This window comes from Notechis scutatus, chromosome 2 (assembly GCF_049901735.1).
Source record: "Notechis scutatus isolate UNSWTSFEM ecotype Mainland chromosome 2, rNotScu1.2, whole genome shotgun sequence".
Lineage (NCBI taxonomy): Eukaryota > Metazoa > Chordata > Lepidosauria > Squamata > Elapidae > Notechis > Notechis scutatus.
This window is the reverse complement of record NC_142010.1, coordinates 218,892,870-218,918,570: the sequence shown is the minus strand read 5'-3', so window position 1 is coordinate 218,918,570 and position 25,701 is coordinate 218,892,870. Positions and strand designations below refer to the sequence as shown.

Here is a 25,701-nt window from a genome sequence, read left to right as displayed (position 1 = left end):
AAATAATAATATAGAAATGTTAATATAGAAATTTCAATAGAATTGTGTACAGCTTTGGAGATAAAGGGAAAAAAGAGGCTTTGCAACAGGCAGGAGCCCTTGGATAGCAGCTGTCAGCAACTTCTTAAAGCAGCAATGTCTGTTCCTTGCTGTTGTGTGACTGTCCTTTGCAGTTGCAGGACAACTGAAGGAAAAGAACCTATTTGGATTATGAAGCTGCTGATAGCTCCTCTACACACATCACCTTTTCCCTTAAAGTCAAGAGCCCTAACAGTTATTAACTTCACTGTTAATGAACTCTTATTGGCATATTGTATGGAATTAATATCCAATTTATTTGTGGCAGAAAGCGATTAAACCCAGACTTTATGGGGTTATATACATTATCATTTAGGCATAAACTAGCATTGAAATACAAGCAAGGATTTGTAAAACCATAGGACTAGTTCCATGGCTTAATTCTATCAACTTTGTCCTATCAGATTCCATATATCATAGAGAAGATTATTCTTCAATCTGGGAAGAATTTAAAAAGTTAATTTTCAGTTTTGGTGTAGATAAAGTAAATTTCCCTAAATATTGAAGCTGTTTCAAATGTGGTATTGTTAAAACTAAAAGGGTAATTTATTAAACAAATGTAAAATTACATTTTAAAGAATAAAATATATCTTAAAAATACAAAATGCTGAAGGACTACTTTTGAAGATTTTTTTTCTATATGGTTGCCCTGAAATATACATAAAAAGCTAGTAATACCTTTTTCTAAGCTTTTTTTCCAGGAGGGACTGAAGATTTTTATGTTTCATTTTCACTGGTAGATAAGTTTCCCTCTTATAAATTGCAGTTTACACCATTTATAAAACTGGCAGATTGTTGATAGCAAAACAGTGCAAGTGTGATCATACATTTTTCACCTTATATGCCTTGTATTTTGAATGTTGTTTTCTAAGTTGTATTGGTAGGTTATATTTAGCAAATCTTGTTTTATCTGGGTGGCTGATCTGGAACAATAAAGAATTTGAATTTGTGTATCTTTGCTCCCATCTAGTGGTCTTCTGGATTTTAATAGCTCAAATTGGATAGATTTAAAAATAAATTATATTGTTCTCAGTAGGCATGTTTGACAATTTGTTGAATGTCCCAAGTTGAATGGCTCAATAATCTCTGCTGTGAAGTCTTATTGATCATATTATTTTTTGAGATTTAGTGTATCTCATAACTTCTTTTAAAATATTAAATATGTCAATATTATAAAATTTGTTGCATTAAATATACTCTAATAATGGGATAGGCAAATTCCCATTTTCTATTTTTTGAAAATATGTAAATTTCTGACTAAGAAAAAAAATTGCATTCACAAAAACAAAGTTTTTAATTCATTATTTGAGTCAAAGGTAAAAATATAAGAGCAGCACGGGGAAAAATTAGAAAATATGACTTTTTTTTCCATTCAAGAGTCCAAATGTCAGGTTTTGAAGCAGGCATTGTTTTGAGGGAAGAAATATGTGCTTTCTCTGACAAATTTATTACCAACTAAATGATACATCTTTCTTTGTCTTTTCATTCAGGGGTGCTACATCTATTGTCTACAGGTGCAGGCAGAAAGGAACTCAAAAGCCTTTTGCTGTCAAAATCTTGAAGAAAACTGTAAGTGTAGCTGTTGCTATTCATGAGTTTTTTGTTGCTGAATTTTGCTTTTGAAAGCACATTGCACAATAATCCTTGACTTATTGCTTAGTGACCATCAAAAGTTATGCTAGATTGTCAAGAGCTACTCTTTCTCTCTCTCTCTCTCTCTCCCTCCCTCCCTCCTTCTCTCTCTCTCTCTCTCACATACACACACACACACACACACACCACAGGTGTTAGAGGTCTTTATTAGGGGTTCCAACCCTGAATTAGTATTCTCCAACAATTCCCTGTGCCAGGGCCAGCCTCTTCCTGATGAGTTCAACAAACTATTCAAAAGAAGCCAGCACTAGTCCACAGTGCAAAAACAAGGCAAGTCTCCAAGGTAAAGGCACAGTTGAAGAGTTGTGATCTGAAATTCAAGGCAAGGACACACAGCAAGGAAATGGACATATTGTTCCAGCATCATTTCACTCCCCCTGCTGAGCTAAATAACTGCTTCCTGGTATACCACATCAAGAGGGGTGAGGCTGCTCCTCACAAGTAGCCTGGTTGACCTTCTTTGTGCCTGGCTCCTCTCGGCCATAGGTGCTCTCAGATCTGGAGGAGGAGGCCGTTCTTCTTCATCTCCAGTGACAAGCTGCAGCTGTGTGCCCTCTCCATGTGAAGTCTCTGGGCTTCCCAGCTGCATCTATGTTTCTCCTGTCTCTAGCTCAGACGGCTGCTCATCCAGTCACTCCACTGTGCTCAGCCCCTTCCATTCCTGACTTGCAGCCCATGGCTGCTGACATGCCTGGGACTGGCTCATCCTCCGCTTCTCATCTGGAGAGGTATCTAAGGAAGGACTCAGGGGAGTCATCACAGTGACCAGCTTTATGATCATCACAACTTATGACTATAATTGCCATGGTCAGTTTTGATTGTAAGTTGAGGACTATCTATATGAACATTCAGCTTTGTCTAAATATGGATCTTTTTGTTATGTAAGAATTGTTCAATAGATCTACTCCAAAAAAGCAATGTTTATGGGAGCCTTCTTTAAACTAATGTTATATATTCCACTTCCAGGAGTTCCAGCCAACATAGGTGAACCTGCGCTGACTAGGTTTCTTGGAACTGCAGAAAGGATTATGTTGTAACAGCATTTAATTATGACTATATATCTCTTACTAAATGCCTATTAAATTTAAGATTTTAATATATGATATTTGTTGCCCATGGGAGCTAATCTCCCATTAAGTAGAAAGTATGGATTACTCTTCATTATGAATAAAATCCACTACATGGCTTATAGCAATTTCTGATACCGTTTTCTATTAGGGAAATTTAATTTTAGAATGACAATCAAAATGAAATAAAACAGATCTAATTCAAAAGTGCCAAAGATATTGATTGCAAAAATTTGCATGCAATATCTTGCCAGTGAATACCATTTATACTACTAAGAATCATGTAGCATTACATTAAAATTATAGTTCCTAAAAATTGCAGATTTTAACATTTGTCACATGATATCTCTGAAAACTGAGGAAGATATAATAGTGCCTTAAAATGTGAAAACTAAATTAAAGAGGGCTAACTTCTGCTATAAGAGAAGTGTGCAGCTTGTTTCTTACTCTCCCTCCTTTATTTGGAATTCCTAGTAGAAGAAAGGTGGATGAAGCTTTGACAATCATGGACTGAGAAGATCAGAGTGTAAACCGGGGTGTCAAATTTAAGGCCCACGGGCTGGATTTGGCCATGGGATGCTTTGATCTAGCCTACAGGGCTGCCCTGGAAATAGCAAAGGACTGGCCCGTGGTGCCTCTGCCAGCAAAAATGGAGCTCAGGAAAGCTGCATGCGGCCCTCCTGGCTCCCTTTTCACTGGCAGAGGGCTGCAGGAGGCCATTGTGGCTGCCTGGGCTCTGTTTTCTCTGGTAGAGGATCCACCCAGCCTGGAACATTACAGATGGCCCCTTACATGAATGATGTGAAGCTGGCCACACCCACCCTAGCCATGGCCCCGTGGCCATGCCCACCCTGAAATCAAACACAACCCTGATGCGCCCTCAATGAAATTGAATTTGACAGCCCTGGTATAAACCAATGTTGCCAGTCATAATGGCATGGGATTTTGTGAATTTAAGTCCATGCATCTTAAAGTTATTATGGTTGATGAACACTGGTATAAATGTTTTCCTTTCAATATGGTATCATTATGAGATGAAACAAATCCTTTGATGTTATCAATACTTTTATCTACAAAATAAATTCTAAATTGGTCTTATTTTAGTAAGTAGTTGGATAAGGAAAAGCCAGTTGAAAAATAATTCAAACAAGACAGGTGCTATTCATAAACTGAAATGCAAATCCAGGAATAAGGATGTAATCTGCTCTGAATGAGGTTACAGTCATAGTTTGTGTTTATTCCTAGATTCAGCCAGGATTTGCATATGTCAGCACATCTCGGATTCTGCAGAGATGTAAACATTTCTATAAATTCCTGTTAAGCCAGAATGATATAATATGGCAATTATATTATTTGACAGTTTTTTGGAGCATTGAACAATTTCAACCAGTCCAATGCCGTTACTAAAATGTTTGCCTCAGGCCAGCGATAGTGAGTTACAACTCCTTCATTATAGTATCACCACTGACTGGAGGACTTTTTCCCAGCACAGTACCCTAAATCCTATATAATTTAGGATCAGGTTTTTGAAATTACATTTATCATTATACATTTGCACACAATGTCATTTAGAAGAAGCCTCCCTCCTTTCCTTCTTCCCTCCTTTCTAATTATTGTAGAAATTTAAGAGATTTGACAGGTTTAAAAGAGGCTTCAGAACTTTCTGATATAAATTGCTAGGCTAATTCTCTCTTGTTTTCTGTGTTCTGGCAAACTGTCTCCCTCTGGCATATAATTTGACTCGCTGTTGAGTAACTGAGTGTGTATTCTTTTTAGTGATATGCTTTTAATTGTATTTTAAGTGTTTTAATTGTTAATCTATTTTATTTTTGTTACTGTTAGTACCATATGTGTCATTTATTGTGAAAAGTAGGATAATTCAGTAAATAAACTAATAAAAAATTTTAAAGTAAATATTACTGCATCAGAAAATTTGTTTCCCTATAGTCTCTAAAGAAGACATAAATAATAGATGTTTTATTCCAATTTTTACATTAGCATTTTATAGCAATCTACTGTGGAACTTACGAAGCAATTTTATGTTACAGCCATGAAACTAAATCAGATAAATTATGCAGTGATGATACCAAGTCTGCTTGCTAATTAAAAAAAATAAACAAACAAAAAACCTCTGCATCTAAATTAGTTGAAAAATTATGTGCAGATACAGAAACAACATTGATACCTCCTCAAATCAAATCTTAAGTCTGTTTCTCCTGTTTGGTTTCTGATGTATGCATTATAAGAAACTAAAAAATGGTTCAGGCCTCTTTCTTTGCTATTTATCTTTTATTTAGTTTCTAAAAACTTAATTTGAGGTTTCATACATCTGTCCGCTCATCTTTTTATACATAAAATAAGCAAATTTTTAAAGGTGCAAAAAGTGTTTCAAGGATTTTTTACCGTCTCTATAATAAAATAGTAATGCTGAATAGATTCTTGCAGTTATCTATAACTAAGTCTAAAGTAGTAAATCCACATAAAACAAAATTTTACACAGTACAGCATAACAATGCCCTTCATTCTAAGTGAGAACCCGAGCCTCTTACTTAGTTCTTCTTACTTAGATCAGCATTCCAACTGATTCAGTGGGATTTACAATGAGAAAAGTGAAGTTAATAACACTACCTCTATTTGTGAATGGAAGAAAGAGAAAAGGCAAAATTGAAGTGACATCTTGTTTCATACAGAGGGAGGACTGAATAGGAAGCAGCAAAGCTGATCAGCTAATTAAAAAAAAATTTCTCTGCAAATTTCTGGTGTACCGGGCCGAACCGGTAGCTCTGAGGATCATCTTTGAGCAAACCAGTTTGCTCCAATGATCAGCTGTTGGGCCCTTTCACCACCCCAGCTCTCTACTGACTTTTATTTCTTGGTATTGAAGCTCAGCTGCTTCATGGGCACAGCGAATTGCTGCGCATCAGCTGTCAAAGACAGGGAGAGTGCAAGATTACAGGAGAAGATTAGTGCGCAAAGTGCGCCCACTAAGCCATGCCCACAGTGATAAAAATTTTTGAAATCCACCACTGCAACAGAATATTCTATAAAGGAAGGGATAGTACAGAGAAAGCCATCAGGCCTCAGGAAGGGATGAAACTTTTAGAAAGGATATTCTTGATAATGGGGTATGCAGATTTGATGGCAAGATTGCTTGTTATATCCTGGTGCTGTGCTGTTTAGATAATGGTAAAGATAATGAGCAGCACTTTGCATTGTGCCTCCTGGCAACCATTCATTGACTTCAAATAGGTGTAATTCTGAATTGGAAGGGTATCCAATTAATAATCTTGACACTACATTTTCTACCAGTTGCAACGAATAGTTTGTCTCCAAAGGCAGTCCTATCTAGAATGCATTAAAGTAATCCTCTCAAGAGACAATTGGAACTGAGTTAGTAATAGTACATTAGTATAGTTACATATGTCACTTCCTGTGCAACTGCAATCTACTCAGGCTTGAACAAGCAAAAACCTACTGCATATTGATCTGGAGCTATGGCTGATAAATAAGCTGAGTACCTACAAGATCCAGCACTGTTCACTATCCATGTTTTCTGATTTGAAAGTCTGTTGGAGATTATGCATGTGCAAATTCATATACAGTACTTTGGACCTTAACTTGGAATGAATGTGACTTAAAATAAGAATATTAAATGTAGCCTGATTAAATATGATACCTGGAAAAGTATATTTTGTTTAGCAAAAGAAATAGTGTATCTTTGAATTTTCTCGTAGCTGATGGCACAATCTTACAAACCTTACTTGATTCTGAAAATCAGATTTGAGTCAGAGCTGGTTAATACCTGGATAGGAGATTATCAAGAAATACCTAGACTATAGACCAGCCTGGGAAGTTGAAAAGAAAATCACAGAAGAAGATAGGGCAATTTCCATATTTTTAAAAGAAAACATTAAAAGAAATGGAGTAAAAAGAGTAGCACTACCTTTGGTTTTTCAGCCTATTACTGGCTTATTTCAGAAGTGAGCCATTTGTGTGCATGTAAAAGGTCCTATAAGGTGAGAGGGGTTGTTTTCCTTCCCATTTTACTAATGGATGTAGTCCCATCACAACTGGGCAAATTAATCATCCTCCCTTCTTTTCTTCCATCCTTCCAATAGTCAGAGTTTCTCTGTTCCAAACTGAAACTTGGGATAAAAAAGCAAGGAAAAGCTAGCTATGAGAGTAGTTCTGACTTATGATGAATTCCCCAAAAAGTGCTTAGGACCTAGATTGAAGTTCCAGTGGCCACTCCCCATAGCCATGTGACCGCACTGTGGATGCTTGACAGACAACTTGCACTTAAAGCTCTTTGCTGCATTTTGCATGTAATTTATGACTTTTTTGCTGGAAATCGGCATTTACTTCTGATTTTCAGCCAACAAAACAAAACCATAGTGAGCAATGTGAACTTATGATGCACTTAAAAAACACAGTGCTTGTTTAACAAACCACCACATTCACTTTACAATCTCCATGTTCACTTAACAGCAGTATAAAAATAGGTTGTAATACAAGATGTTTATGTGATGACCCATCAGCATAGCTATAATTGCAGATTCAATTATGATAGTAAGTCAACCACTACTTGTCTCTGAAATATAATTTCCTGGACTAATATAATAAGGCTAATAACTGAATCTAGTTTCTATTACCACTACAGGAAAGCAGAGCTTAGTGGTAATAAGTGATGAGTGATTATTATCTTGTTCAGAACTGAAGTTGTGACTTTAAGTCCTGGTCTCTCTATGAATGAAAGGAGATAATCCCTCTCTTGTTAATACGAGATTTCATTTAAACTTCTGAGATGTTTAATGGTAGTGGCAGTTTTTTGCCATTTCTAAATTATAATTCCTTCTCAAACTTGAAGTTAAAGAAATGTTGTGTTCAGCCTTAAGAAGCAGAAGTATGAAATGCCATTAAAAAACCTAAAAACATAAGCATTTCACTTGATAGTCAAAATGATAAAAAGCTCACTATTAAAAGCCAATTAATTCACAAGTGTATTAAGAATGAAGTGAGAAATTAGATATATCTATATGTAAATATAGATGTTTTAAGGGAAAGATGGAAAATAAATGAGATTTAGAAAAGCTTGCATTAATAAATGTTTAATCAGGATATAATAAAACTTACCAAAGAATCATCTTAACCAAATGATGTATATAGCACATTTTTTTCATTGATAGCCCCAGCAAAATAAGTGCCAATGTGTTCATAGGGCCAAGGAGAAAAGGAGTCCAAGAGCCATTTTTCATTATAGCACTTCGATAATGTTTTTAAAAATGTTGTTTCAGGAGTTGCCTGCTGAAGAGCTCTGTGCAACTCTAAAGAAGTTGTTTGAAGAACAGGTATTGCCTTGTTTATATGTATCGTATATAATTTTGGGTAAGCTATATGTTTTGCAATTAGAGAAGCATTGTAGCTTCATACAAGAGTTATGAATTATATTTGTCTGATTTAATATATTGATATGTCTAGGAATTTTGATCAATTTTGCAATCACTTTTTCTCTCCTCAGTGGAATAATTAGGTGATAAAAACACTAAAAATGATGTGCATATTGCGCTGATCCATTCATTGAGATAAAAAAAATTACCTATGCAAGAACTTATTGCCTACATTCATGAACACAAAGCTGCAAAGCCACTGTGCTAAAAACAGACCTTAGCTTAAACTCCATTCAAGTTCTTGTTAATAAGTTACTGGTTTTGTTACTTATCGAACTGTTATAAATGTAAGAAGAACATTCTCTCTCCATCTAAAATAATGGACTTTTGATTGTAATTGTGAACCATTTCTTTCAGCTACTGTACAAATACTTTATTTATGTCTTTATTTATGTAAGCTCTCTTAGTGGTAATGGTGCAACAGTAGTTGCTTAGTAGATTGCATCAGGGATTATTTGAGTTAATTCCAGGGCATGTTTATAGTCCATTTATTTATATGATTTTTTTGAACAAACGCCAAGGCTGTATCATATTTCAGTACAGCAGTAATAAACAGATAATTATGAACTTGACTATGCAAATAGAAATACATTTATAATTTACTTGTACTCCATTTGATAGTGATACATATACAGCGGAAAATTTTGGAGGAAATTTGGAGCTTTGGAAATGGAAATAGGTCGTGTTGTGTTTACAAAGTGTGTTGAAGGGATATGCAATTAATGTTTATCAAAGTCTGTACAGATTCAAGAGTCATCTTAAATAGAAAGATAACCCCCAAAATGTCTGAATCTTTAAAGAATAGTTTTTTTAAAAATATGTTTGCCCATTAAGCATTTATTCCTGTCCTCTTGCTTCAACCAATTTATTTGGATTTTGATAGCACAGCAGTCTCTTTCCAAAGTCCAAGTAAGTAATATATAAAATGCTATCTTTGTTTTGCAAAGAAGCTGGATATCCTGTGTGACGTATTCATGATAACAACTACAAATATGGCTTCCATTCATTAATCTGTACTGAAAAGAAAATATATTGGTTTATCTATACTTTGCTTTTCTCAGTTTCATGGCAAACATTGATTTCCTTGTATACTCCACAAATTGCTCAAAATAACTGATTCAGGCTTTCTTAATTTCAGATTTAAAATCTCCTTCTTGGCCCTGGTCACTCCCAGTATTAATTTTATTTTCATGGATTCATTGTTTTAGGCACCATACATTCATGATGCAAACCAAAGTGCTTGTAACATTTTCATTATACATAAAGTGTTAAGATTTATTTGAAAGTTGTCATAGATTCAATTCTGCAAATTCACAAAAGGATGCTTGATATTGGTCTCTTCAGAAAAGAATATTTTTTTCAACATAGTTTTTCCTAAAAGTTTATATGCTGATATCGTTTGGGCACTAGATAGGTAAGTATCAATTCAGTATCAATTCTAAATGATAAATAGTAACCTAACATTTTTTGTTGCTTGTATTTTAAAACTCCACTCTACTATTAAATTTGATGACAAATTTCAATAATATTAATCAACTTTTTCCCAGATACTCCAGAGGCAGATTTACAATTTATTTTTTTAAACTTAATTTTTTACTTTTGTTTAGTTCCTAAAAATATTAACACATAAATTTTCACTAAGACTATTAAACATGCTCAGAATGGCTACAGCAGGCAAATCATTGAAACAATTACTTTCAAAATCTTATTATGTTTTTTTCTGTTTTAACCAGGTAGATAAAAAGATTGTCCGAACAGAAATAGGTGTTCTTCTTCGACTTTCACATCCAAATATTGTAAGTTGTATCTGTTTGCAAGCCCAGATTTAAAAATGTTGGCCTGTATCTTGATTTCCTATTGTGGACATATTTTCCTGTCTTGCTGCACACAAGAAGACCAAAAGAACTCTACAGTCTCAAAACTTTGTAATCTGTCCATATTTATTTATTTCTGTTCTGGAAAGCATCAGAGTTCTTGTCCATTTATAATTATTTCCAGTAGACTTTCAAAATATTTCAAACATTTTGGAGAATCAAAATGTTGGAGAATCAAAACATTTTGGAGAATCAAAATTTTTAGTGCATGCCTTTTTTTATTATGCTTTCTACTGAATCATATACTGTGGAGTTTTTAATTAGAAAGAAAGGAGGAGAGAAATTGGGGGGGCGGGAATGTAACTTTATTGTAAATTATATACATACAGGAAAGAAGGGAAAAATAGACAATTGCTTACTTTGTTGCTTTTCTCAGATAAAATTGAAGGAGATATTTGAAACCCCCACAGAAATCAGCCTTGTCTTAGAACTGGTAACAGGAGGAGAGCTGTTTGACAGGTATGTGGTGGGTTGTGCATGTTTTTGTACTATTTATGGCCCAAATATTGCATAATAGAGAGTCATTTGGATTTAATTTTTTTTTAGAACAGAAGAGGTTGAAAATACATTATTATACGTCAGCACATTATACATGTGCTCCAGTGGCTGGAATTATATTTTAACAGATCTGAATGCAGATCTTCAGGTCTGCTCCAGCTAGCTGGCCTCTCCATCTTTTCACCCTTCTTAATCCAGTTTAAAACACATTGGTGATGCATTTGTGCTGTTTTGACTTATTTTCAAATATATCTAAGTGACAGGATACTGCAAGTGCGGCCCAGTTTGTATGTATGTTTGGCTTGCAGAAAACTACTTGCTAATTAGCTCTTTCCCATTTTGCAACATTATAGAAATGACTCTCAACCAATCACTACTTGTTTGCCAGCTTATCACCACATAGCTTAGCTCCTCATAGCCAGGGCTTAACATAACATCCTTTTTAAACTTTTCCAGGTGCTTCTGTGCTCACCATAGTGGCAGACCACCTTTGCCTACTAAACCCATAAAGCTGGCATGCCAACAATTCTGCATTTTTAGTGACTCTAAAATGCCAGCCTGAGGAAGGGAAGGATAGGGAAAGCCAAGAATCTGCTTATTATTACTAAGTCCATCTGATAGCTACTTAATTGTTTAGGTCAGGAGTCCCAACCACTGAGCTGCGGTCCACTACTGGTCTGTGGTCTGTTCAGAATCGGGCCATGTGAGCATCAGGTGGGTGCTCATACGCACACAGCTCCACTTGCATGAGCAGTAGACAATTGTACTCACGTGCATAACTCCACCCAAGTGCCAGGTGCTTGCTAGTGGAGCTTTGCAAATGCCCATCTCTTGTGCAAGTAAAGCTGCGTGTGAATGGAGCTGCGCACTTGAGCAAGAAGCACTTGAGCTCACACATCAAGCTCCGTTCACATGACCTGCACATGTTTTTGCTTGCACATGAAGCTCCACTCACACGAGTGGCGGAAGAGCTGTGCGCATGTGTGCACCTGCCACTCACACAGAACTATCCCCCCTCCCCCTGGAAAGGTTAGGGACTGTTGGTTTAGGTCAGTGATCCCCAACCTTTTTTACGCCGCGGCCCGGTACCGGCATCAGCTGGGCGCTGCGGCCCGGTACCGGCATCAGCTGGGCGCCGCCATCTTTTTTTGATGAAAAAGTGCTTCCGGTGACCTCACCGGAAGCATGTTTAATCAAAAGATGGCGGGCAGTGCTTCCAGTGAGCTTTTCTGGGTAGAAATAGCTTTCTACCCAGAAAAGCTCACCGAAGCGCTGGCCCGCCATCTTTTTGATGAAACGTGCTTCGGTGAGCTTTCCACCCGGAAAAGCTCACCGAAGCGCTGGCGCCACCATCTTTTTTGATGAAAACGTGCTTCCGGTGAGCTTTCTACCCGGAAAAGCTCACCGGAAGCACTTTTTCATCAAAAAAGATGGCAGCGCCCAGCAAGCCAGCGGCCCGGTAGGACTTGTTCCGTGGACCGGTACCGGTCCGTGGACCGGTGGTTGGGGACCCCTGGTTTAGGTGGTTGTAAACCTAATTTTTGTTGTTGCCTTAAATTGTTGTTGACTTGTTGTTGCCTTTTTCTGTTCTTCTGTTTGTTGTTATTAATGTTTTATACATACACACACACACACACACACACACACACACACACACACACACACACACACACACACACACACATATATATATATATATATATATATATATATATATATATATATATATATATATATATATATAATTTTAGTTCAGGTAGTTCTTGACTCATCAACTGTTTGAAGTTATGACAAAACTCCCCAGGGCTACATACAACCCAGATTTGAAGTTCCAATTGCTGCCCTACCATGATCACATGATAGCATTTGGGGCAACTGGCCTGCATTTACAGCCATTTGCAATATCCCACAGTCACATGATTGTAATTTATGATGGTTTTTTTGCTGGAAACTGCATTAGTTTCGTTCTGGTTTCCAGCAAAAAATACCCATTGTGGACAATGGATTCTCTTAATGACTGCGATGTTAATCCCTGCAATAAAGGTCATAATTGTTCTTACCCAGCCTTAGCAGAATCAAGAAACAGACTCCTTGTCCCAAAAAACCCCTCTTTATTTAGTTACTGTGAATTCATGACATTCACACACAGAAAAGTCCAGGCAATAATTCTTCCAAGGGTTAATTGAAAGAACAGATCTTATCAATTCTTGGATAATTGCCAGGCTGAGAGCTTCCAGTCACAATGCTGTTAATTAATTCCTAGCAAGGAGTCTCTGAAGTACGAACCACGATAAGCAAATCTTCTGAAAGAAATACAAATTATTGTCTCCTGCAACCACCACTTCCCTTTTGCTTCTATTTATTCCCCAGGGAGGGGCCATTCAGTGTCCACATGTGCCTTTCCTTGCATGTCGGACCTTGTTCTTAAGTTGTTCTCCTCTCCTGACAGCTCTGCATATACACACATCTGGAACAGGTCCCGGCTGTTCTTCTTCCCCACTTATCTCTGACTCCGAAGCCATGTCGGATAGCCCTGGCCCTATACTGCTTTCAACGCAGAGCATCCATCAGAGCCTTTCCCAGACTCTGGGACTGGCCCAAGATCCCCACAACCTCATCATCATCTGAGTCTGCCGCCAGCTCCGCTGGAAGCTGACGGACCACAACAATAATTGGATATGATTGCATGGTGACCCACTAAAAAGTCAGCACAACTTACAACAATAATTCCAGGTTCAATTATGGCCATAAATCGAGGATTACTTCTAGATAAGATTGGAAATCTAAATCAAGAAATTTAACACGAATATCTCTCAAGTTACTAGGAACTGAGCTGTTTGCTAGAGTCCTTACTTCTACATTATCGTATTATATTTAATATATATATTTATTAACCCAGAGTAAAGTTATTTTTAGTGAGAACTTTATCCATCAAATCATGATAGATTATATTGCTTAATTATTCTGTGATGTATTTTAATAAGTTTGCCAAGAATTACGCTGTTCTAGAAATTCTTCAGTTTGAATGGCATATTTCTGTTTCTTTATAGAATTGTGGAAAAAGGATATTACAGTGAGCGAGATGCTGCTGATGCAGTGAAGCAGATCCTGGAGGCGGTTGCTGTAAGTTTTACTAGCTTCACAGCCTCAGATTACTATTTTATTAATCTCAAAATACTTGTTTGATCAATATAGGGCATTAAATGAAAGAAAAACTTATTGATAGAATAGAATAGAATAGAATAGAATAGAATAGAATAGAATAGAATAGAATACTTTATTGGCCAAGTGTGATTGGACACACAAGGAATTTGTCTTGGTATAAATACTCTCAGTATACATAAAGAAAAGGTACATTCATTAAGAATCAAGAATCATAATGTACAACACTTAATGATAGTCATAGGGTATAATTAACAATCAAATCATCCTAGGAAACAGTCAAGTGGGAGGGGATGGGTGAGAAGGAGTGGTGAGAAGATTAACAGTAATAGTAGTGTACACTTTGTAAACAGTTGAACAGTGTTGAGGGAATTATTTATTTAACAGAGTGATGGCTTTCGGGGGGAAAACTGTCCTTGTGTCTAGTTGTTCTGGTGTGCAGTGCTCTATTGCGTCGTTTTGAGGGAAGGAGTTGAAACAGTTTATGTCCGGGATGTGAGGGGTCTGTAAATATTTTCACAGCCCTATTTTGACTCGTGCAGTATACAGGTCCTCAATTGAAGGCAAGTGGGTAGTAATTGTTTTTTCTGCAGTCCTAATTATCCTCTGAAGTCTGTGTCTATCCTGTTGGGTTGCAGAACCAAACCAGACAGGTATAGAGGTGCAGATGATAGACTCAATAATTCCTCTGTAGAACTGTATCAGCAGCTCCTTGGGCATTTTGAGCTTTCTGAGTTGGTGCAGAAAGAACATTCTTTGTTGTGCTTTTTTGATGATGTTTTTGATGTTAGGTGTCCATTTTAGGTCATGTGATATTGTAGAACCTAGAAATTTGAAGGTTTCTACTGTTGATACAGTGTTGTCTAGTATTGTAAGAGGTGGTAGTATAGGAGGGTTTCTTCTAAAGTCTACCACCATTTCTACAGTTTTGAGTGTGTTCAGTTCCAGATTGTTCCGGTTATACCACGAGGCAAGTTGTATAACCTCTTGTCTGTATGCAGATTCATCGTTGTCTCAAATGAGACCAATGACTGTTGTGTCATCAGCAAACTTCAGTATTTTAACAGATGGATCGTTTGAGATGCAATCATTGGTATATAGGGAGAAGAGAAGTGGAGGGGTCCCTGTGCTGATTGTACAGGTATTGGATGTGATTCCGCCGAGCTTCACCTGCTGCTTCCTGTCTGTTAGGAAGCTTATTTAAAAAAAAAAAACAAATTTTATTAATTTTAAAGACAAACAAACCATCATTAACCATTAAGTACATGAACCTCTTTCCATTATAAATTTTACAAGTCAAATAAAACATTATTTTATACAACATAATTCTATTTTAGACCATTTCCATATGAGCATACAAATATCTCTTATCCAATTTCTCCTTATTTCTCTTTACTCTTATTCAATTTCACTATTATTATTTTTCTCTATATTTATCCAATTTATAATTATCATCTATTTCTCTCTGACTTGGTTACCATTATTCTCATTCTATATTCCTGCAAGGTTTTATTAATTCTCCCACATACATAAACACACAAAACACAAAAATATAAGAGATCTTTTAGGAAAGTAACTTGGCCCCAGATACCTCTCTCTACATGGACTTCAATTATATTCATGCTCATCTTACATGCCATTACCTATTTTATTTACCATTCTATATCTTCTATATTAGCTTCTCCACACATTTCGTTCTTCTTAATTCTATCTTATTTAATTCATTTTAATTTAAGTCATTATATTTGTATCTTTTGTCCATTCTTTATTATCCATTTGTCTCATTCCCTATAGTAAAAAGGAAAAAGAATTTCTCCTGAAATCACTAATCAGAGTATGATGCCTTTCTATCATCCCCCTAAATTAACATTTAAAATAACACCTAATACCCAATCTGATTCTGCTTGGTACATTCTATCTACTAATTTTTAAAAATAAAAATAATAAATCCAAAATGATTAAATACATAGTTAAATAATAAATCTAAATATTGAATCTTATAACATTCCAATTATCTTTTCCAAAAACAAATGCTACAATAATAAGTTTATAATAACATCAACACTATAGTCAATTAGACTCTTTAATTAAAACTCAATATTCTAAACATTCCCTTTAATATTTTATTAGGTTTTAAAATCAATCATTACTAAACATTTCAATATTTTAATCTCTTATTAATTCTTAAACCATTCTAATTTTCTATTTCTAATACAAATGCTACAGTACCATCTTATGTACCTTGCAGAATCTTTTTTAAAGAAATTATACATTACCCTTTGTCCCTAAAAAAGATTCTTCTTTTCCCATCTTGTTTCAAAGCTTTGTGGCTTTTCTCCACCTTTTCCCTTTCTTTCTTCTCCCACCAGGCCTTTCTACCCCCCCTTCTCCTAGCCTCTGCCTTGTTAGCTTCCCTTCTCTGTTGTGTTCCTTTTTTCTTTTGTTTTCTAACATTATATTGATTTTGCATCTTATTTTTCTCTTTCTTGGGTGTTTTTTTAAGTCTTAAGTCCTTCATTTTCCTTCCTCTCTTTCTCCTTTCTTTCTTAATTAAATTTTGAGATTCATTAAAGATGGCTTCTTCTTCTTCTTCTTCTTCTTCTTCTTCTTCTTCTTCTTCTTCTTCTTCTTCTTCTTCTTCTTCTTCTTCTTCTTCTTCTTCTTCTTCTTCTTCTTCTTCTTCTTCTTCTGTCTCCATCTGTTGTTGTGTTTGTTGATAGATAGCAAGCGCCATTTCTAAAAAGAGAAAAGCTTCTTTCACAGCGTCCTTGCCATCTTTTTTTGTTTGTTCATATTCTTTTCTCAGTTCCTCAACAGAAAAAGCCATTATAAATCTTTTCTTTTCTTTTTTTCCTCTTTCTTCTTAAAACAACCAAGATGTTTTAAAAGTTAGAACAGTCCCAAAATCCCAAAGTCATCAATCAGTCCAAGCCAAAACAAAGTTCTCACTTTCTCTTCCTGGGGTAATATCAATCAAAAAAAGAAAAACCAAATCTGTATTTTAAAGCCTTATTGCAATAAATTTCAGTCTTCAAATCCTTAAGGCATCTCCTCCAACAAGATCTTTATATATATATATATATATATATATATATATATATATATATATATATATATATATATATATATATATATATATATATATATATATATATTGTCCTCTCCCTTCCCACTTATCACAGAAAGCAAGTTTTTACCTTCTATAAAAATAATTCCATAGGGAAGGAGAGTAAACTTTCCTTTTCAGCACCTCAAAATTGCCGCTTATAATTCTCTTCTGGAAAGTATCATTCAGAAAGCCATAATTTTCAGGATGTTAAATGTGTCTTAAAGTCCTGGGTCAGCCAAGAAAAACTTTCACTTTAAAAAACTTTCTCCTCTTCCTCCTGCACATTCTTACCCAGCTGCCGGCTTCTTTGTGGCGGCCATTACGGACCGCCGCTGCACCGTCTTGAGAAAAGGGGGTTTTGCCGGCCGGGGAGGGGGTCTGCAACACCCCCAAACCCCTCTCCGGATCCCCCCTATCTTCAGCCGCCCCTGCAGGGCAGCCTTAGCCTCCAAACCCATCCGGATCGGAGGCACCAAAACGGCTAGCGCCGCAGGGATCGCGCAGTATCGTGAATCCCTGCCGCTAGCGAAGCCGACAAACCGGAAGTCCCCTGTCTGTTAGGAAGCTTATGATCCACTTACAAGTGTGTTCAGGTATTGCTAGTTGGTTTAATTTACTTAGAAGAGTGTCTGGAATGATGGTATTGAATGCTGAACTGAAGTCTACAAAGAGGACCCTTGTTTAGGTATTTGGAGATTGAAGGTGTTGTAGGATGTAATGCAGAGCCATGTTAACAGCATCATCTGTCGATCTATTTGCTCGGTATGCAAACTGCATGGGATCTAACAGCGGATCCCTGATGGTTTTCAGATGGGACAGCACAAGCCTTTCAAAGATTTTCATAACTACAGATGTCCGAGCAACTGGTCTGTAGTCATTCAGTTCCTTGATGGTGCTTCTTTGGCACTGGGATGATGGTAGAACGTTTGAAGCAGTTAGGAACATAGTACATCTCTAGTGATCTATTTAAGATTCAGGTGAAGATGGGGGCCAATTGGTCAGCACAGACTTTTAAGCAAGAAGGAGTTATCTTGTCTGGCCTTGGTGCTTTTCCTGGCTTCTGTCTGTGTAATAGATCTTGCACTTCTTTTTCTGTGATCACCAGAGGTTGTGAGCCCAATGGATTGGGGCCAGTTGTAAGAGGCTTGGCTGTTGTTGGTGTGTTTGAAATGTGGGTTGTGGAGATAGGTGGCTGTAGTTTCTTTTCAAACCTGCAGTAAAACACATTCAGGTCATCTGCTAGTTGTTGATTTTCTTCTGCCTGGGAAGGAGGTTTGCTGAAGCCAGTGATGTTTTTAAGAGTTTTCCATATGTTTGCTGGTTCATTTGTTGAGAATTGATTCTTTAACTTTTCAGAGTAGCTTCTTTTTGCTGCTCTGATCTCTCTTGGTAATATGTTTCTGCCCTAGTTGTATAGCATTCTGTCACCTTTTCTGTAGGCTTCCTCTTTGGAACGATGTAGCTACTTAAGTTTAGCTGTGAACCAAAGTTTATTGTTACTATATATTTGCAGGTTCCTTGCTGGTACACATAAGTCTTCGCAGAAGCTAACATATGATGTTACAGTATCTGTGAGCTTATCTAGGTCTGCAGAGGCATCTTCAAAAACATTCCAATCAGTGCAATCAAGGCAGGCCTGGAGTTTCAGCTTTGCCTCATCCGACCAAGTCTTCACTGATTTAATTGTTGGTTTAATGGTTTTAAGTCTTTGTCTGTAGGCAGGTACAAGGTGAATCATGCAATGGTCAGAGTGTCCCACAGCTGCTTGTGGTAAAGACCTATAAGCATCTTTTACTGTTGTGTAGCAGTCGTCTAAAGTATTTTTGCCTCTGGTGGGACAATTTACATGCTGGAAATATTTTGGGAGCTCTTTGCTTAAATTTGCTTGATTGAAATCTCCTAAAATGATGGGAAGGGAACCTGGGTGTTTGGCTTCAGCCTCCATAATTTGATCAGCAATAGTTCATAATACCTTGTTTACATAGGCTTGTGGAACATACACAGCTATTAGGAGAAATGAGGAGAACTCACATGGAGAGTAAAATGGCTTGCAGTTGATGTGTAAAGAGTCTAACTTTTAATCACAAAACTTATATATTATAGTTATATCCTGAGACCAGCTGTTGTTGATATATAAACATAATCCTCCACCCTTTGTTTTACCTGATGTCTCTTCAATTCTGTCTGATCTAAATGTCTGAAATCCTGGGATGTATATGGTGTTGTCCCCATGAATTTGTGGATTAAGCCAGGTTTCAGTAAAACAAAGAACAGCTGAATTATTAAAATCAGAATTCCAGCTACTTAAGAGATGAATTTCATCCATCTTGTTAGTCAGTGAGCGTAAATTAGTCAGAAAGATTGAAGGGAGAGGAGGTTTTTTCCCCCTATTCCTTAGTCTGTTTAAAATTCCTGCTTGTTTACCTCGTCTCTTCTTCTGGTGTGGTCGCTTCTTTGCTTTCTTTGTTGTAATCCATAGCACTGGGGAATTGGTTAGAATCTCCTCCGCGTTTGCAAAGACAGGTGGGAGTGGGGAATCAGAAAGCTGCTCCTTAAGGAAACATTGCCTAATTCTTAGCAGATGGTCTCGTGAGTATGAAATCGGTAGTGAACTGCAGATAATAATAAGGAATAAAGAAACCATTAGAGAGCATTTCACAGAGGCAGCCGTCGTCAGCGCCAAACTCCTACTCCAAACTCCTACTGTATATATTTATCAATCTCAATCAATGATCAAAACAACATGGGAGGAGGAAGACCATGGAAAAGCACGCTTACACTTCTTTCACCTCCATGCTAATGTTTCTCCTGATACTGAAGACAAACAGCTAAAATACGGAATCAATTCTTGACATAGAATGACTTTTCTTAAGCTGGGAACCTTCCGTTGCTCAGAATCCCAGCAGTTGAATGACTTCTGGTTTCTGGAAGGCTGCCAAAGAGGTTCTCTGTGTGAGGTAACATTGGAATGTTCCTGGCAGCACCATCTAACTTTCCTGGCTACACTATCTTTATTTAAAATAAATGCATGCAAAATAATAGCCCCGTGGAAAAGTCCATAAGTACATCAAACAAAATGGAAGGTACTAAAATACATGTACTACCAGAATCAGAATTGGAAGATAATGGTAACCATGGAGAAAAGGTGTCACATGTACCAAAAGAAAGGCTTCCATAACTACTCATGCTGCTCCATTTTGCATCAGTTGAAGTTTCTAAATGCTTTTCAAGGCCAACTACACGCATAGCCCATTGCAGTGATAGAGTAAGCTGCCCAGTGTAGGAATAGGTACAACTGGTACACAATCCCTGCCCTTTGTAGTGTCTGTCTGGGAAGTATTATAGGGATTGAAGAAGTGAGGAAAATTGCTAAAAGACTCTTCTATGTATACACCAATAGAAAAATCCATTAGATCAAATTTTCCATCAGAGGGGGCAGTAGAAATGGAACCTAGCTCAATCAATTTTATAGAAAGTAATTCATTGAATTGTACAATATATGCCTACTTTAAAGACAAATACCCTATATGAATATTTAAAATGCATGGAACCCCTTAACCTGCCATGGAATAGCTCCAACATAAGTTTTATTCTTGATTATTGATTGGGTTTGCCACTTTCCAAATGCACCAAAGATTCTAACATTCTATGTCAGAAACCAGTAATAGCCTTAACTCCTAATTTGGCATTGCCAGTAATGAAAGTTGCTGGGCTATTTTATTCAATGACATTTGTAGGGCCATATGTTTCTCAACTGTGTTCTTTGTAATGGGGATTTAATTATTGTAATTTCAGTCATAGGTAACATTCTGTTCAAACTGGCAGTCAATATGCTGCTAGTCTAATCTGCACAGTACATTGCAGTAATTCTCTGTTGCTGTGAGATATATGTATGTCTCTGTTCTCTCTGTCTAAAATTACAAGTAGTCTTACAAATACAATTTACTAAACAAATACAATTGGGACCAGAACTTCCACTGCTAAGTGAGGTGATCGTTAAATGAACCACATACAATTTTATTTTTTTGCTGCGATCAGTAAGCAAATGTCCATTATTGTTAAGTGAATTGCCCAGTAATTGAGCTAATCCAGTTTTTTCTATTGACTTCGCTTGCTGGAAGCCATCCAGGAAAGTAACAAACAGTGATCATATGACTTTGGTTGCTGCACCATTATAAATATATGCTGGTGACCAAGTGCCTGCATTTTGATCATGTGACTGCAGGGACGCTGCAGTACAGTAATTTGTAAGTGTGAGGACTGTTTGTAAGTCACTATTTTCAATGACGTTGTATAACTTTAAATGATTGCTAAACAAATGGTCACAAATGGAGGACTACCTGTACAAGGTAATTAGACTGATTTTATTTATTCTTGAAATAACAAAATCATAAATAATTCAGATTCAAAAACCATAGTGCATTTAATCAGCCTGATTTCAATTATAGCATATTCTCTATATACTGTGGTGAACTCTTAACATGATTTACTATGGAATCATTTCTCACAGTTAGCAGTACTCAATTTGCTACTGAATTTTACTAACTTTCTTCTCCATTAAAATAAGACATTAGCATTAAAGTATCATTTTTATCTTAAACTATTTGGTTCCCCAAAGACTAGAGTCTGCCTCTAGGCTGCTTTTACTATAATTCATTATGTGTTTAAAGATTCCCTAATGCAGCCCTTTATGTAGATTTAAAATCATGCTTTTGTTAATGGATGCTACTTTACAGTATAATAACTAAAATAATATTTAAATAGAGACAGATTTGTACTATTGGAAAAGTAGGATTCCTTTACTGTTTGCATTTACAAGAGTATTAAAGCAATGTTTCTATTAATTATGAGCCATCCTTGATACTTTTATAGTTTTGTCCTTTGGTATTGGCAATTGCTCGTTTATACAAGTAGTCCTTGACTTATGATCATTCATTTAGCAATCATTCAAAATTATGATGGCACTAAAAAAAATAATTTACATCTAGTCCTCGCACTTTTGACTGCCACAGCATTCCCATGGTCATGTGATCCAAAATCAGGTGCTTTGCAATTGGCATATATTTACAACAGTTGCAGTATCCTGGAGTCACATGATCACCACTTGCAACTGTCCCAGCCACTTTCCAACAAGTAAAGTCAATGGGGAAAGCTGTATTTGCTTAACAACTGCAGTAAAAAAGACCATGAAATTGGTGCAACTCACTTAATGACTAAGTAATGGAAGTTGCAGTCCCAATTGTGGTTGTAAGTTGAGGACTACCCAGGCTAAAAATGAGACAATGGTAAAAGTATTGGGAGCCAGTAGGATGACTCAGTTATAAGTCTCTGTTTTATAATGGAGTTAATGGGTGACTGTGGGTCAGTTATTTTATTAGCCTAACCTGTCTCACAAACCTGAGGTTACAGATTTAAAATTCAAAGATGCTCCTGTGTAAGCCTATTAGAGATAAATTTGGATATAAAGACAATAAATACTCTTTTAGAATATAAGGCTTTGATAGGGAGCAAGAGTAGATTATAAATATTCAGTGTAGCAAAATAAACTGATCCAGTTTTACTACACTTCATCCTTTTTTAAAAACACTTTCATTTGATTGATGCATTTGCTACATTATAAAATGGAAAAGATGGTTTATGAAGTTATTTTTTTAAACTTTACCTTGTTAACAAAATAATAGTAATTTATTAACCTTATATGCCACCTGACTCTCAACCATGCTGGGTGGCTAAAAGAGGGGTAGGTCTGATAATTACATCCATATTAGTAGAGTAACTTTATTGAAAAATTGTGTAAATTTCACTTGTTGATTCCAATATCCTCTTAATATCAGATTATTTATTTATTGCAAGTACTGTTGTGCTGCTTTATGCTGTTGAAAAGATACAACACAAGGAAACAGCAGCAAGTAATAGAAATGGTTATTTCTCATCCTTGAGAACTGAGCCTGAAACCATAAAGTTGTACCAAGAAACATTAAATGAAAAGGTGGAATAAATCACAGAAAGCATTATCTAAAATTGTGTCCTGTGAAGGGAAAAGAAAAAGGAAAGCTTTGTATCTGTGGGGCTGAAGAAGTGACAGATAGTAATTTCCTCTGGGCATTTCAGGCATGATTCATGAAAGGAATTCGTTTGCCAAGAAGAAATGCAGATGCGTGTTAGTGGCAAAAAGTAGAGATTATACAATAGCCATAGATAAGAGAAAGACATGGCGTGGGACCACCGGATATTAGGTTGACTCAGACTTCTATCCTTCTGAGGTGGGTAAAATGAGGATTCAGGTTGTTGAAGGCTGACTCTAAACCGCTTAGTTGTTGTTAGTTGTGAAGTCATGTCCAACACATCGCAACCCCATGGACAATGTTCTTCCAGGCCTTCCTGTGAAGCAGTATATAAGTTTTAAGTGCTATTGCTATTAGTGCAAAGTCAAGAACAGTCTTATGCTGTGGTTTAGAATGAGGGCAAAGGAGGAATATTTTTAACAGCAGGAAAAGAAACCAGTGTGGGAAAAAAATAGTAGGAACTGAAATAGACATAAGAAACAAAAAAAAAAAAAAAGATAAATGAATAGAAGTAGTGCTTGAAGTGGGTGGACCGACATTCCTACTTATTTTCAGGAAATCATAATTCATTTTCGCCATCCCACTTCTTTCTTGTTCTACTTTGAAATTCTGAAATTTCAGAAAGTGAGAACTCTGCCTTGGTTTGGACTGATTGATAACTTTGGGACTGTTTTATCTTTTTTATTTTCTTTTGAATATTCTGGTTGTTGTAAGAAGAAAGAAGGAGAAAAGAAAAGAAAAGATTTATAATGGCTCTTTCTGTTGAGGAACTAAGAAATGGTGTGGAAGAAGCTTTTCTTTTCTTAGAAATGGCGCTTACTAATTATCAACAAAAATTACAACAGATGAAGACAGCAGAGGAACAAGAAAGAAAGGAAGGAGCCATCTTTAATGAATCTCAGAATTTGATCCAGAAAAAAGGAAGAGAGAAAGAAAAGAAAAGAAGAGAAAAGAAGAAAACTAAAGGATTTAAGGACTTAAGATCTAAAAACATTTAAGAAAGGGAAAAATAAAGTGCAAAACCAATATGATGATTGTAAACAAAGGGGAAAAGAAATACGACAGAGAAGGGAAGCCGGTAAGGCAGAGGCTAGAAGAAGGGGGTAGAAAGGTTTGTTGGGAAAGAAAGAAAGGAAAAGGTGGAGAAAAGCTACAACGTTTTGAAATTAAATGGAAAAAAAGAATTTTTATGGATAATGGATAAAGTATAATTTAAAAAAAAAAAAAAGATTTTGCAAGGTACATAAGATGAGATGGTAGTATTGCAATGGTTTAAGAGTTGATAAGAGATTAAAATGTTAAAATGTTTAAAAATGATTGGTTTTAAAACTTAATAATAGGAGAGGTTTAGAATATTGTTTTAATTAAAGAGTTTAATAAAATTATGGTATTGATGTTATTATAAAATTTTTATTATAGTATTTCTTTTTAATATTTGGATTTATTCTCTAATTATGCACTTAATTGTGTTGGATGTATTAGTTAGATAGAATGTACCAAGCAAAATCTGATTGGGTATTAGATATTATTTTAAAGATTAATTTGATTAACTTAGGGGGAGATAGAAAGGCATCATACTCTGATTAATGATTTCAGGAGAAACTGATTTTCTTTTTTTTTCATAAGGGATGAGACAAAGGGATGATAAAAATGGACAAAAGATACAAATATAATGATTTAAACTAAGATGATTAATTAAGGTAGAATTAAGAAGTGTGAAATATGTGGAGAAGTTAATATAGAAGGCTTAGAATGGTAAATAAAATAAGTAATGATATGTAAGATGAGCATGAATATAATTGAAGTCCATGAAGAGAGAGACACCTGGTCCAAGTTACTTTCAAAAGATATTTTTTTATGTTTTGTGTGTTGTGTGTATATGTCTTTTTGGGGGAGAATTGGTAAAAACTTGTAGAAATATAGAATGAGAATAATGGTAACTAAGTCAGAAAGAAACAGATGAAATAATAATAATGATATTGAATAAGAGTAAAGAGAAGTAAAGAGAAATTGAATAAGAGGTTTTGGTATATTATATGGAAATGGTTTAAAACAGAATCATAATTTATCTGACTTGTTAAATTTACAAGGAAAAAGGTTTAAACATGTAATGAATAATGATAATTTGTGTGTTTTAAAAATTAATAAAACTTGTTTTAATAAAAAAAAAAAAAAAGAAATTCTGAAATTTCAGATCTCTTCTTGGTCACCCCAACCCAAAACAGATGTCTAGGCATTTCAGGCATGATTCATGAAAGGAATTCGTTTGCCAAGAAGAAATGCAGATGCGTGTTAGTGGCAAAAAGTAGAGATTATACAATAGCCATAGATAAGAGAAAGACATGGCGTGGGACCACCGGATATTAGGTTGACTCAGACTTCTATCCAAAACAGATGTCTAGTCACATTGGCACTGGAGAAAAAATGATATCAAAGGTGGGCAATACACTCCTGTCAGCCTGTCAGGTCTTGGCTGTCACTAATAGGAAAGAGAACAGTGAGACAACTCCTGGAACAGAGGCAATGTAAATCGAGGTAGAGCAAAGAAGCAAACTAGAGAGAAACAAAGGAGGAAAGAGACAGAAAAGATGGAGGATGGAATAGAAGTGACTTAGTGTACAGAGAGAAAAAGGAAAAGTTAAGAGGGAAAGGGGAGAAGACAAAAAGCAGAAAAAGAGTCAAGGAACTAGTGGAAAGAAGGAAAGTGAAGAATGAAAAAGTTTGGTGAGAAAAGAAAGTTGCATGAAG

The 25,701-nt window shown here is 36.0% G+C and overlaps 1 protein-coding gene across 2 annotated transcripts in view; it reads left to right on the top strand.

The window, feature by feature from the left end:
• Window positions 1-25,701, top strand: part of CAMK4 (calcium/calmodulin dependent protein kinase IV) — a 79,723-nt gene that overhangs the window by 30,732 nt on the left and 23,290 nt on the right. Inside the window, exons 2-6 of one of the 2 annotated variants that reach the window (XM_026673140.2) lie at window positions 1,569-1,647; window positions 8,093-8,146; window positions 9,979-10,041; window positions 10,496-10,578; window positions 13,668-13,740. In XM_026673140.2, the coding sequence (XP_026528925.1) occupies window positions 1,569-1,647; window positions 8,093-8,146; window positions 9,979-10,041; window positions 10,496-10,578; window positions 13,668-13,740 (352 nt within the window). The remainder of the gene's footprint in view (window positions 1-1,568; window positions 1,648-8,092; window positions 8,147-9,978; window positions 10,042-10,495; window positions 10,579-13,667; window positions 13,741-25,701) is intronic. The other variant, XM_026673143.2, reaches the window with a different exon arrangement.